At 47.6% G+C, this 14,548-nt stretch overlaps 1 protein-coding gene across 4 annotated transcripts in view; it reads right to left on the bottom strand.

Moving 5' to 3' along the window:
• Window positions 1-175: 175 nt before the first annotated feature.
• LOC118504053 overlaps window positions 176-14,548 on the bottom strand; it is a 42,245-nt gene continuing 27,872 nt past the window's right edge. For 2 of the 4 annotated variants that reach the window (XM_036038082.1, XM_036038081.1), the window contains exons 3-11: window positions 12,608-12,666; window positions 10,968-11,271; window positions 2,768-4,772; window positions 2,458-2,698; window positions 1,963-2,399; window positions 1,755-1,890; window positions 1,395-1,693; window positions 1,235-1,326; window positions 176-1,143 (exon numbers count right to left, since the gene is read on the bottom strand). In XM_036038082.1, coding sequence (XP_035893975.1) covers window positions 617-1,143; window positions 1,235-1,326; window positions 1,395-1,693; window positions 1,755-1,890; window positions 1,963-2,399; window positions 2,458-2,698; window positions 2,768-4,772; window positions 10,968-11,058 — 3,828 coding nt within the window. In that variant the 5' untranslated portion in view covers window positions 11,059-11,271; window positions 12,608-12,666 and the 3' untranslated portion in view covers window positions 176-616. The remainder of the gene's footprint in view (window positions 1,144-1,234; window positions 1,327-1,394; window positions 1,694-1,754; window positions 1,891-1,962; window positions 2,400-2,457; window positions 2,699-2,767; window positions 4,773-10,967; window positions 11,272-12,607; window positions 12,667-14,548) is intronic. The other 2 variants (XM_036038083.1, XM_036038084.1) reach the window with 2 other exon arrangements.

The following is a 14,548-nucleotide window of genomic DNA, read 5'->3' on the forward strand; positions in this document are numbered from 1 at the left end:
TTTGCTCTAAACAACTCTACCTTCTATATCCATATACCTTGGTCAACACCGACATTATTTGAAATTTCCGTTAAATAATCATTTTAATTCGACTTGGGTCCTGCTTTTTACCACAAAGTGTGGAACGCTTATAATAATATTCTCTTTCTCAACCAACAAAACACTCGACGCGTGCTTTATTATTCTGGTACTTCAAGGTTTCTTTATTATTAGATTTATTAGGGATCTGGACGACACGCATGTTACAATAAAAGTCAGCTTTCGTTTCGATTCGTCGCCATCGATTGCCGTCAGTCGTAAGTGTGTGGGATCGACACTTTGTTAAGCATGGTTTCAGTGTGTTTGTTACAATGGAGTTGAATTATATTATTTGAAAGGGATATCCAGGTTTATTTTCTCGTCGATTGAGTCCATCCCAACCGTTGGCATCGTGGAATCCGGCCCTGGGTAGAGTTGATTTAGTTTAATTTTTACCATCGAAATACCCTTCTCGCGAAGCATTTTAATACAACTCCGTTATCTTACACGCTACATTGAATTAATTAGTACGAACGTTGCGCTTTGTTTTACTGCAGTCTACGTGTTAAACCGGGGTGCGTCTTACTTCCGCTACTCATCATCGGCGATACTTCAAAGTAGACCCACTGGCGGTGGTGTGTGACGGATACTGTGCGATCGAGTCCTTCACACGTCGCGAGCTGGGTAGCGTGGTAGAAGCGTATGGTGTTGCCAGCCCACCAGCATCCCGTGGTCCACTCGAGCGTCGCTGCTGGTCAGCACTGAACCGTCTCGATTGGTCAAACGAAGAGCTCTTGTCCGAGTCCGGATCATCGCGGCCCGAATGTGACCGCTGCTTGGACCGGCTGAGCGTGGACTGGCTGCCGACGGTGGACTGACGGCTCGTCGTACCGGAGCGCGGTAGGGTTGAGATCGGTTTCGTCTGGTGCTGGTCCTTGTGGTAATCGATTTCGTAACCCTCGCGAATGTTTTTCGGCTTCCAGGGTGCTAGCACCGATATCGAACGCGATACGGTACGCGTCATCGGTTGCACCTTCTTCGAGGAGGCGACCGAGTTGTTGAGCGACTCACGGGAGTACGCCCGGCGGCGTGCATTCGCTATTTGCGGGTGCGGTATATCACCAACTGTTGGAGTTAAGAGAGAGAGAGAGAAAGAGAGGGACAGGATATTAGAGGCCTTGTGTGGTGATTATATGAGGCACAGCGACAGACTCACCGGTTGTAGCATGCAGGAACACTACACTGCGCTGGCTTTGCTGACTAGATTCACCTTCCGTTCCAGAGCTGTCCAGAATGCGATCAATGTCCCTGTAAAGGAAGAATTGTCAGTTTTGATGCTACAAACAGCCTTCAAAGAGACCACCTGATCATCTTACCTATTCAAACTGTCCCGACGTTCGAAGGTGCGCGCGGGCTTCTGTGGACCTGATGGTGGCTTTTTGTGCTCGCCCCGACTACGACTGCCGGGACGATGATGAAGCGGTGTCTGCGATCGTTCGCCGTCGATCAGATCGATATTGTTTTCGCGCGATCGATGATGCTGGTATGACTTCCGGGCTGCACGTTCCGGCGTGTAGTCACGCGCAGTGGTCCTGTCCTGCCGATAGTCCGACGGCGATGGCGATCTCGCTCGGTAGAAAGTGCTCGAATGTTCCTCCGAGCGATAATCTTTGCCCTGCGGAATTAAGTTGAAGTGTAAGTGTTTCTCATAAATTTTAAATGAAATTCAATCCTACCCGCAGGCTCAGCTCATCCTCCTCGTCCAGGTTGTGCAACGAGGACGATCGATTGCGAGCTGTTTCGCGCATCTTCGGGGCCGTGTCCAGATCGTACGCACTGCGATATTTCTTGTCCGTTTTCGAGAGATTACTCCTGCGGTAAAAGATTGGGTATTGAACCACCTTGAGCCTAAAAAAATCCCCCTCCCCCACAACCAATACTCACCGTGCCGATCTGTACGAGGACGCATTCTGATCGCCATACTCCGTATCGGTGTCACCGAAGAAGCGTAAGCTTTTCGCCTGCTTCGCCGGCGGTGGCGTTTTCGTGTCCGTGGTGAGGTTCGGTTTCGAGCTAGACTTTTTGCGTGACAATCGATCGAACGATTTGAACCACTCCGACCGGGTGGACGACTGCTTCTGGCCAGCGTCCGGTGGAGAGGACGCCGACAGTTTCGAGCTCTTGAACGAGAGCGATCGTTTCGCGGAGGACGGGCTGGATTTCGGTGTCGAGAGCCGTCGGCGTGTAGCAATGTCCGGTACGCGAGATCCATCGGCACTGTCCGAACGAAGGCTTCCGGCCCGGGAGTGGTCTCGCTTATCCGATCCATCCTGTCCCATGCGAACCAGCTTCTTTCTGGTAGAGCTGACGAACTGCTTGACCTGGGGAGAAGAAAGGTTAGCTCAGGACGGTCACGATCCCACATCCGTCGTTACTCACCTTGGCAAGACCACCGGGTTTCTTGTCAACCTTCAGGGAAGGCTTCAACGTATCGCGGGTGTAGCTGCGACTGGCCGATATCTCATCCAAACGTGGATCATAGCGCGATCCATCGTCGATGCTCCGTTCACGGTACACGTACGCCTTTCTCGGCTTGCGCATGCAGCTGTTCGTGTGCGTTCGCTCCATTCGCAGGAAGTCCTCGCAGGTGCGTATGTTTTCCGTCAGCGTAAACTTCGTCCTGTGAAGCAGGGGGAATCAGCAAGAACCCTGGATACTCCGGCTTGAAAGCTACTACGCCACTACTTACCCCGAGATGAACTCCTGATTGAACGAATCCTTGCGGAAATCGTTTTCAATGCCCGAATCGCCCTTGTCGATCGTGTTCCGCCCCGTGTAACTACTGGACAAGCCTTGCTCCGGTACGTACCGATTGAATCGCTGAACCTCCGTACGCCCAGCTGATCCTTCACGATCGTACACCGTCCTGGAGCTTGTCACCGCTTCCACATTGTCGCCCGGATACTTGTACCGCTCGACGTACTCCTCGGACACGGGTTTCCCGTCTCGATTCACAACCGTCTTGGTGACGAACGTCTCCACATACCCACGGGAGTTTCTTCTCGGCCCAGCGGCCCGATCCTGTGATGATTCGCGGAAGTTGGTAGGCGTTGGCGACAGTGTACTTCTTCGCACCGGAGATTCGTGCCGATCGAGCACACGATCAACCGATCGACGTTCGGTCGTTGTGCGGTACTTGCTGGTACTGCTGCTACTACTGGCTGTCCGATGAGCTCCGGACGTAAGCTTTATCGGCACCGGTACACTCCTTTCCGGTGACATCCGATCGAGCAGGTCGCGCGATCCGATGCGTGATCGTATGCGAGACTCGAGAATTTCGCGCCGTTGACTCAGCTCGTGGAACTCCGGCAGATGTTCCTTCCCATCCGCTTGGCCCCGGTAATGGACACTGTAGCTGTTGGAGAAGCTCTTCTCCGCCGGTGTTAACCGCACGACGCTGGGTGCGATCGGCGGATCTTCGTCCGAGTTGGTGTGGAACGATTTGGGTGACGTCCGGGACGTGTTCTGGGTGGTGCTGCTCGATGTGTGCACGTAAGCGGACGATTTGTAGCGTTGCTGCTGTCGCGCATAGTCTATACCGAGTCCTTCGTCCTCATCGCTGTTGGTGTGCAGCTTGCGCCGAATCCCATTGATCGAGAGTGGCGAATGGTCTGCCTCGTCCAAACGATACTTCGGCAGCGGAGGACTAGGCCGTTGGGTAGTGTCCAGAAAGCTGCCCGCCGGTTTCATCGTACTGTCCGCCGTTGTCCACATGGTTGGCTGTCCGGCAGGATCTTCCTCCTCCGTAGACGGGTAGTGCTGATGCTTTACGGTGTGCTTCGATTTGTTCGCTTCGTTCGAAACGACCTGTGCGTAGACGATCGGTTCGCCTGGACCGCGGGTGTACGAGAACCCACCGCCAACGATCTGGGCCGGTGGTGGTGATGTGTGCCGTTCGCTCGACAACCGCTTAACGATGTTCTCTACCGTAACGCCCTTGGTAAGGTGAGGCTTCTCCGGTGGCAGCTGTGAGCTGTGCAGTGCTTCCTGTGATTTGGCAGTATTGGACGAGCGCAGCAGGGTGATCGTTTCCATAACGCCCTGTTTCGGTGCAGCTCTAGACGATGGTTTAGGCTCCTCGGAAACCGCACGCCCCCGGCGTACGTACGCCGTCAGCGGATCGGTCTGTTGCGTGTACTCGAGCGGTGATGCTTCGATGATCGGCGTCAGTGGGTCATTCTTTTTGCCGATAATGGACCTCAGATCGCCCAGCTCCTGCGTGGCCCGGCGCGGTACTTTACGCTGCTTCACCAAAGTGCCGTTCCGAGCGGTGCTCGAACTACCAACATCACTTTTACTCCGGCCAAGGGTGCTTCGGCTCGAGGGTGCTTGATTGGAGGCGACCGACGGTGGCTTTACTGCACCATGCTCATCCGGCTGCTTGCGACCGAAAAGGTTCAGCAGGCTCTTGGACGAGGGCTTTTTCGAAGCGGCGTCACTCGACGAACGGGTGACCTTTTTCGTGCGTGATTTGGAGCGCGAAGGCAGTGAGTTGAATCGTTCCGCACCGAGCGGATCTGGGGTTGAAGGTGACGCTCCAGTGCCGTTCGAACGCTTCGATCGATCGATCTTATCTGCCTGGGCAAGAACAAATTCGGCTTCCCGGCGAAGCGCTTCCTGGGAGAGGTTTTCCGGCAGTTCCTTGCGAACGGTACCGTTCGCTGGGGAGCTGCGTGGCCCTTCGAGACGGGGGCCTGCAATGATAAAGCAAATGAAAGGGATTCGCTGTAACTGGGAGCTGTTGTGTTAGAGTTAAGCTAGGGAAGCTAGGGAACTACTACTGCTACTACTGAATAGAGATAAAAGGCAACAGATACAGATCCGGAACCAATCAAACACACTACTGTAAGCGCATATAGGCTACACCATTACAAGCAACAAGAAAAGCCACGCCAAAGGAAACAGTCTGGTCCGAAATTTGTTTAATTTCTGAAGATATCACAACTTTTTCAGTACGATGAGAACCCCGAACCAAAGATGTGTTAAACAACTCTCAATATTTTGTTATAAATATTACATCGCCTTACAAAAATCTCCCTAATGAAACTAGACTTGTCCAAAAGCCTGGCCGAAACAATTGAAGTTTACAGAGTTTAGAGAAACTAACAGCATAGGCCAGGAAAATGTCCAAAGAAAACCTCTTAGGGGCCTTTGTTGCCTTCAAAATCCTGTACTATAAAGTTGACCTTGGCACTCTACTCTTCAATCTTACAATTTTCAGTGATCTTCAGATTTTCTCTGTGATTTGAAGTTTTCCCTGGACTGACAAAATTCTTTTACGGCTCCCGTACCCAAGATCTACTACGGGGCTACGGGCAGACAATTACTATTTACCCTATAGGTTGAGAAAACGGCATTGGACGATAAAACTCATAGAGTTGTTGGCAAAAATAAAGATGAGTTGATACAATTAATGCGATCTTCAGCAAAACCAAAATGTGCAGATGACGGCGCTTCCCAGACTAAAGTAATAGGGTATACTAATACAAAATTTACTCCAGTAATCAGTAATCGATGCGTATCTTGATTCCAAATGACAAGCCCCTAAATGTATACAATTTAATGTTAAATCACCTGCTAAATGCGATTTAAAACTTTAGTGAGCTTCTTCATTTTAATCGTTCCAGCAATTGAACTAGTCAACGGTTTTTAGAGCCAAAAACTGGATTTTAAAGTACAAAAAAGCTTTTTTATTCAAGCACTTTTTAAACATTTATAAACCCTTCGTTAAATTTTATAATTCTCTAGGAAATATTCCTTCCTCCTATTTGTTATTCGTTGGTTGGATATTTATTGAGTGACCTTTTGCATACATTCGAGAATTGTTCTGAGGATTGCAATTAACACAATCGTAACCATTCTCAATCTACTTCAGCACACCTTACTGAGAAAGTAATAAAAAGATTTGCTACATCATTATTGGCACATTTTGTATGTGATCGGACATGATGATCAATGACCAGCGGCAGTGCGATGTACCGCGTCTAGAAGCTGCCCTTGTCGATGGATCCATAAATTGGAATATAATATCGTTAATCAGCTGTGCTCAATCAGTTAATGTGTACAATCTGGCAAAAAAAGGCGGCCAGCAAGCATAATAATATTTCTACAAAAAAAGCCTCTCAACAACTCAAACACCGCTTAATAACGCGGAAACGGTATGATGAATCCTGTGTTCGGACTAATTACGATCGTACTGTGAACGAATTCGTGGGATCGCGCTACCGCTTTGAATGACACCCGAGACCCGACGTCTGTGGGCTCGCAGGGATCGCCACACTTCCTGGAGTGCCCTTACGCCGAGACGACCTTGCTACCGTGACCGGGCAGCTGCCTTTCACTGCGAAACCCAACCAGCACTGCACTTGCAACGCCACCACCACGGATCGTGGAATGCGATCGTGAAGTACAGCAGCGCAACACAAAAAGTGGGAAAACAAAATAAATCAAACCCGAACAACTGAACCGACCTGTCCGGTACGTTTCGGTGCCGGGGAGATTTTTCGTTCCAGTCCGGACCACTCTTTCGCATCCCTTGCCGTCCCTTGAGGTCGTTCGGTGCGGGTCTGACAAGATGGAAAAACTTAACCCCTTTTTGTGTGCTAGCGACGAAATGCACACCACGGTGGGCACACACACATACGCGAGGCGCTGAATAAATTACGCTCCAGCTCAACAAGCTTCATCGACTTCGGTGCGGGAACTCCATCAAACTGTGGAGGCTCGTTGTGCGGGTTGTTCTAGCATAAGCCATTGCTATTATGCAAATGCTTCGCTCGATCTCCTTCGTCTCTTCCTTCATGCTCTCCCTGCCGTATGGCATTCGATTCGAGCTCGAGGGTTTATTTCGCGTGCGAAGCCATCGATTCACTTTTCCACCGCAGAAGGATCGCTAATCCGCGGCATGTCGGGCTGAGATCGTACGAACCGGTCACCGTACGGCAGGCTCTATCACACTTAACCAAACTCGATCGCAGCGATCGTGCTACCGACCGGCCGTGCTAACGCATGTCGCGACACCACGCAACCATCATAATAATGGTTTCGACCCGTCCGTAACGCACTCGCACCGGCACTAATTTACGGCCCGATGGGTCGGCAAAATTTGTAAACATCGTGTAGTGGCCATGACAAATAAGTGAATTACACACACGTTTAGTGGAGCGAGAGAGAGAGACACTCTCAAACAATTGATCTTAGTCTTGCATGTCTTCTTCGTGTCACTGTTGCACCGATTTGGCGAACGAAGGGAACTCGCGACTTGCACTATTATATGCAAAAAAGATCGGCATGTGGGTATACTGAAGGTAAGCAGATTGTCATTTGCTTTTATTATGTATTTAGACAAATAGAGAGTGAACTAGAATCGCCCTTTCATCGATCGGTGTTGGCCCAATACCAACAATTGTCTTGAAGGTGCATTAACAGATGTCTCCTTTTTTGCGATATTGGCCTTCTGTAGATGCATTTGCAATTTCTTATAAGGCAAGTTACTTACCAACCAACCAATTAGACAATAAAATATGTTAGATGATTAGCATGCACTATCAGCTCAATCCCCAAGCGAAGCAATTAGAGATCATGAGGTCAGGCCATCTGGAGACTGATGTCCAAGTTGATGAATGGAGCAAAGAGCTTAATCGAACCGCATTTTATTCTTTTCAACGGGCCTAATAAGTATGGGATACTTATAATTCTTCAACAATTAAAGTAGATGGCAGATATTGCTATTGACTTTCAAAAAAGGCCTACTCAATACTCCATTTTGGCTTCTTTACGCCTGAAGGTATGCAATGTAATGGGAAAACGATTTTTCATTTTCAAATAGCTTGTCATAGCCTACATTCAGGCGCTTTGCAAGATACAACGTTTTACTCACGCATTTTTCAACTTATTTGTTTACTAACGTATTTTTCCAATAAAAATTACATAGTTTTCTCAAAAAAGACAGCTTCATACAAATCTCAACCCCAGTAGAATTTAAATGATCTCGTGCACCATCCGCCGTATCCTCGACATCCTCTGTCCACCCATTTCAATGGCTACTCGCACGAGATTGCACAGATAAAAGACAAACTTCCGACCGTACCGGGCGCTACCAATAAAAAGCAAACGACCTATGGCCAAGGTTAGACGGGTTCGGTCGGTCCCATCCCATTCCCGAGGGAAGATGGCCAGCAGATGTTCCCGACCGAGCGGCACGCTTTAAATCTAGCTGATACGCAAAACGGTTGGTGCGTAGCGTGTAATTTGCAGGCTGACAGGTATAAATGGAATCGGTCCGGCACTGATTGCAACTTTGTTGCATCCCAACACACCAACGATCGATCGTTCGCCCGGCAGGGTTGGCACCGGGCTCGTGGCACCTTCGGACGCTTCAAACGAAGCCAGGCGTACGGTACGCAACCTGTGTGACAAACTGGCAAGCCGGCAGTAAAGAGGAACCCCGATAATGGGCGCAAGTGGCAAGTGCCCGGGCGCGTAGGTTTCGGGCGAGCGGCAGGCCAGCAAAACGCAAATTGCTTATTACAATATTTTAGATGAATAAGTACCACGGGTCAATTTTGCACCTTCTTCCGTGGCTTTGGAATGCTTTTGAGGTGGGAAAGGCGTTCAGCAAAGATAAGTCCGTTAGTAAAACTGACCAAGCCAACGCAGGCATCATCACAGTGCTTGACTGTGCTTGGTAGCGAATGCGAAACGTATCCCAAACAAACACGTTCGTTGTTGGCCACGGCACGGACACTTGGAAGCAGTATGTAGGTTTTTAGGAGGTCCACCACAACAACTCAGCTTTTTGATGACGTGAATGAAGTTGTTTGTTGTTAGCTACTTCTACTCTCTCTCTCTCTCTCTCTCACTCTAACTCAAAACCGTCAGCAAAATCACACAAAACCTTTGGCTTGTGCTGTTCGTCGCTTGCGATAATTAAATCATCCCCATCGAATGGCGGCCCATGCTGACGACAGACGACCCTTGCCGAGCGAAGAACGTCAACGCATCGCGCTCAAAACGCTCACGGCACTTGGAAAGCAGTCCACCGCGTAGGAGATCATCATCCGCTTTCGGTCCACTTTCGGAACCGCTTGCTACACCCACGGACTGCTTCCGATCTTTGCCATCACATAACGCTTAAAACAATGGCACTCTCGTTGGCACCTGCCATAGCTTTTGCCTTGATTAAGGTGAAGTGAAGCAGTACATGGTGCAAATAATGGGTGGCGTTAACATGCAGGTTCCCTTTTTTGTCATCTCTTTGTTTGAGACGATAGTCTTTGTGAGACTTGGCTGACGTTACTGTGGCCCTTGAATATATAGGCCATTAGGTGACTTTAGCCGTTAATTAATGTCTCCTACGATTGTGAATTTGTTTAATGGGTTGTTGGTAATCGATTTAAATTCAATCAATTCCTGCTATTTAGGACTAAAAATAGGAACCTTTCAACAAATGACGTTTCGAATTAAAGCTCACGTCATATCTACTGTTAAGGATGAATTTGGATATTAATTTACATTGAACTGGAGCATTAAAAGGTTTTTTTTTCCTATATTTGAAGTAACATTTCAATTATTTAAGACGGTAGTTGAAGTGATGATGCCACCGATCTTCACACAACAGGACCAGATATTGAAGTCTGTTCGGACTATCTCTTCGTGCGTAGGACTGACTAGGACTCCAAATCAGTTCTGTTAGGCCATGACATCTTTAGGTTGCTCAGCCAATAAAGTTGTTCCTCACCGTAAAGTCTACACACTGAGATACAATGACGGACAATAGAATAAGTCCACTTTTAAATCCGATTTTATATCCGATGAAGAAAAAAAAGCTTTAAATTACAAATACTTTATCAATGAAACGTCCTCCCGTAATGTATTACCAATTACATTATTATTTCTTGTCAAGGTGTCCCTCAACAAACTCGAGACAGTACATAAGCACCTCTTTACTAACACAATCTACATAATTCTCTCCCCAACCAAATAAACCCTGTCGTCTGGAAACAATCGAGAAGCGAATAATTTCACCATCGGCTCCAAGTGTCAGCCCGATTCAGCTTAGAATCGGAAACAAAACGCCGTTCCACTGGCGCCCACACTATTCCCCAGAACAACCATCCTTCACTGACGCCTAGTGTATCCGCCGCTCGTCGTAACTTGCAGGCGAGCTCGTAACGTGTAGGTGTATGTCCGAACGGTGCCAATTTTCTAGGTGAATCCAAACCTAAAGTTTATCGCCATTTGTCCGACCCACCCGTATCGGAATGAGGAAAGGAGCTCATCCACCCATTCAGGCCAGGGCCTCATCCGCGGCGACCTGTTCGCTCCAGTTCTAGAGACGTCAGCCAGCCCCAAACAGGACGCCCCCGTCCTAATGGGTGTGGTATCCATTTCACCGGCCGGGGGTTGTTGTCTGGAGGGTTGTAAGTTAATAAGTGTGTTATCGTGTTGGTTAACTGACACACATCACACACCAGCGGTGTTAGAGTATGGTGATCGGGTGCAGCATTAAGTGCATTGCGCTACGGTGCAATTAGTGCGGTGCTGATTCAACGTCACCGTCCGTGTGATTGGGTGCGAATTGAGGATGGGTTTTTTTTTGCCGCAGAAACCCATTTTCCGGTTCCTTTTCCGATGCAACGGGTGAGTCAATTGGCTTCCATTGTTAATAAACCGTGACAATATTTTAAAACAAACATTAAACGAACGGTTGAAGCGGTGGTGGTGGTTGAAGCTCTGTTTTAGTGCATGGTAATGGAAGGGTGAGAAGAAAAACAAAAGGAAAACCAGTAACAAACCGAACCGAACAAGATTGTCACAAAACGCAAAACAAATAACCGTGGGTGGGTCAGCCTGAGTGAGTGAAATGACAAGAAAAGGAGTACACTAACCGATACGCTTCACGTGCACGTCCCTATTGAACGAGACACGTGGACCCGGCGAACTGCCGGCTACGGCACCCGGCTCAACCTCCGCCATCATCCTTCCGGACCCGACCCGGACCCGACCGAACTACCGCACCGGGCAGGGCGTGCTGCAACCGACGATCATGATGGCTAGCGTTATGCTTCTAGCACGACGGTTTTTGGGAGTTTGAGTTTTGGGGGTGAAGTTTTGTTTTTGTGGCGGAAATCTACTAAGAATATCCGAACTTCTGCTTACGTACGAATTTTGAGCTTCGTGAAACAATGTTTGCTATAATGGATGGAAAGAATAGATGAGATTGTGAGAAGGATGGCAATTACAATGGGGTGGAGTGGTGTAGCAGCACAGTTCCACAAGCCTGCATGCTTCGGTATTATTTTAAACCGGGAGAAAAGAACTGAGGCTAATGAAAATATTTATGAAGAAAAATGAAAATCCTATAAAAAAGAACGATTGAAGGCTGATTTGATTGACCGATGGAGCGTGTTTTATAATTACTTACACTTTTAGTTAATATTAAGGTGAAGGACACGCGACGCTCGTGAGTTTGGTGAGCGTTACAAGTGTGTTTGTAAGTAACAGAAGTTGCGTGCAATTAAGGTTGACTGAGCTTTTGTTCGTGTTTCGGGGTGGTAGAAACGCTTTGTTTGGTTTAATTTTATGTGTCAAAACAATCACCTGTTTCAGGCATACGAAATTAACTGTCAATTTGAACTGCATTCTAATGTCAAGGTTTTGATCGCACGATTCACGAATATAACCGAAACACGATCGATCAAAGTAAGTTGCTATAATTGCTATGTTTATGGGTCAGTTAAAAACCAAATAATTAAGTTATTAATTCCTTCTTCTGTTGTTTGTGTCCAATTTAAAAACACATTATAGATCATTTTAACTGTCAACGTCTCTATTTAACGTTTACGTTCGAATGTTGCAAAGAAATGAAAGGCATTTGCCATACAAAGAGCTTCCAAAGTAATATGACTCACTCCAGCTTTCTGTGCTATAAATTAACACTGCTATTAATTGATTTGCAAACAGAATGATAACCTCAACTAAACATTGAAAATACATCATTTTCAGGTTCATAAAATGAATGTTAGTGTTTGTAACTACTAAAATACGCTACTATAAACGAAGCTATAAAGGAAAAAATCTCAAACACTACTTGCTATAAAGCATCCTTGAATTTATTTGGTATGAGCTGATATACTTTTACTATTAAAAAAAGCTCTACCTTTTATAGCACCACTATACTTTTTTATAGATTTTTCAAGTGGCTTCTTTTTCCTATGAAATTTTGCCCTCAATACTTCGGCCAAAACCAACCAATGGAAAGGGATTTCTCTGCGATCTACTTAATACACTACAATTTACTATCGAGCCATCTACAAATACGTATGGTTAGTGCTTAATAACTCACTATCATCCACGAGTGAGCGATACCAGTAAGCAGATTGCAAAAATTCCTCATGCTCCAACATTGATCCATCAATTTCCTCATTTCAACGCAATGAACTAATTATCTGTACACCACTCTCTTATTGTTCCTTCCCTACCGAGAGCACAGCTTTCCCTCTACAGACTTTAACATCACTGCACTTACCGCCACTAATTCGATATGAAGTTCCCCCTCAAGTCCACAAGTGACTCGCTGGTTCGCGTCTGTAATCAAAAAGAATTAAAAAGAATAAAGATAAATCTCTGCAGATAGCAACGAGGACTAGGAATGGAACGCATTTCCGGGCACTGTATTCATCGGCCGACCTTGATTTCTGTTTGTTCCCTGGTTTCCGTTACAGTCTACAGCGCACAATGCACGTGCGGTAGGTACATCTTCTCTGGCCGAAGGTCGCGAATCGGAAGCATCATGACCTACGGTCATACTGCCCGGATAGGGCGAGCGAATCATCCTCTGTCGAAGGAGCTACACTGACGTATCGTTGCCCTGAACGGAAATGGCATGTTCTGGGATGTGGTAGCCTACGGTACGCTTGTACGTTCGTCGAGGTCTGAACCCCAACCTTCCCTAGTGGCTGGTGACCAGCCACCCAGCAAAGCAGCAGGCAACCGATTGCGAGAAAAAGCCATGCATGTTCTCGTACAAAAAGGAGGTTGCCTTCGGTGCGCCTTTTAAGGATTTGCTCAATGAGCTCAGCTCGTTTCGCTTCGAGCGCTCAGGGTCTTCGGCTCGAGACGGTGGATCGATACTGACGCGTGAGTCGTGGTAAGAGTATCGCGAAAAAAGGGTTGTTTGTGCTTGGGGCGAGTGCGATGATGCTATCGGGGCAACACAATGTGTGCGCTCATAGATCGAGCGGATGTCGCACGTTGACTGTTCGCAATAATTTGACGACAATGTTCATTAACTGGAGATTTTGGGGGAAATTTGTTTTGCCAAATTCGTGCGTCATTAGGTGTAGTTATGGGGTTGAGGTATTGGCAACACTTGATCGTATTTTTGCTGCTTTCGTACGATTGGAACGGGTCCTTGAGATTTGTTGGAGCAATTTTATGGTTCCCATTATAGCGAGCTTAATTTTTAAAGAGGACTTTAATGAGGACCTCTTACTGCGCAGGTAATTTTCGATATATCTCCCGGAGGCACAATTAGTACTTTACACTTACTGAAGTAAGCATATAATTGCTGACGTACGTACGTCGTGAAAGCGTGACTTCAATTTCACCACCTTGATGACTTCAACGCCAGTCGAGGAAGAAAATCTAAATCTCTTTCCACCCAACCCATTTCAACTTCTGGCACGTACCATTGGGGCGGAAGTGATCATGAATTTATTGCCATTTTTGCATACGCACGCGCCACAATTCTTCTGCGGCCCGATGTGGCGTCATTATGCAGCCATGTTAGATATCTTCCTCTTGCCTTGGTCTACACCTACTCCTCTGTGTTGACTGTGAAAATTACCGCCCTTGGATGGATTACTCTAGCTCTATCTCTAAGAGGACAAACACAATCACACCACACGTTGGATGGTCCGTTAGATGTTGTTTGGGTGTTTCGGGCCTGATTGGACCAGAACTAGGCCACTAGGGGCGCCCAGTTTGGCTATTCTCAAACAGGGAATTAAAGTAGGAAAACACACAGCAATCAACCTCAACCAACTACGGAAGTATGAAGTCATCGGGTGAGTTAGAGACCGTGGCCGTAAGAATGTCTGCCCCCCCTACACACACACGCACACACCGCGTTGGTTGAAGCCGAAGAATGCAAAAACCGTATCCGGAGCAAGTGTGGGCTTTTTCGACCGCCGCTACAACACCTGGATGGATGTGCGCGGCCACCATTTAGTGCGTAGGCAACTACGCCACTACGCGTCCAAGCGTCCCCGGAACAAATCGAAATTCAAACCGTGTTGCGTCGCCGGCTCTGCTGGGCGGATAGCTTTCCAGCGCAAAATGGTGCACGGGGCGTCAATAAATAAATTATTCCAAACCAGCTCGCTTCCCCTGTTGTGCGTGCATCCCCGGTTCGCCTGCGGCCGGGAAGCCCTGGGACCATCACCTTGAAGGTGATGACGATTAACAC

This window comes from Anopheles stephensi, chromosome 2 (assembly GCF_013141755.1).
Source record: "Anopheles stephensi strain Indian chromosome 2, UCI_ANSTEP_V1.0, whole genome shotgun sequence".
NCBI lineage: Eukaryota > Metazoa > Arthropoda > Insecta > Diptera > Culicidae > Anopheles > Anopheles stephensi.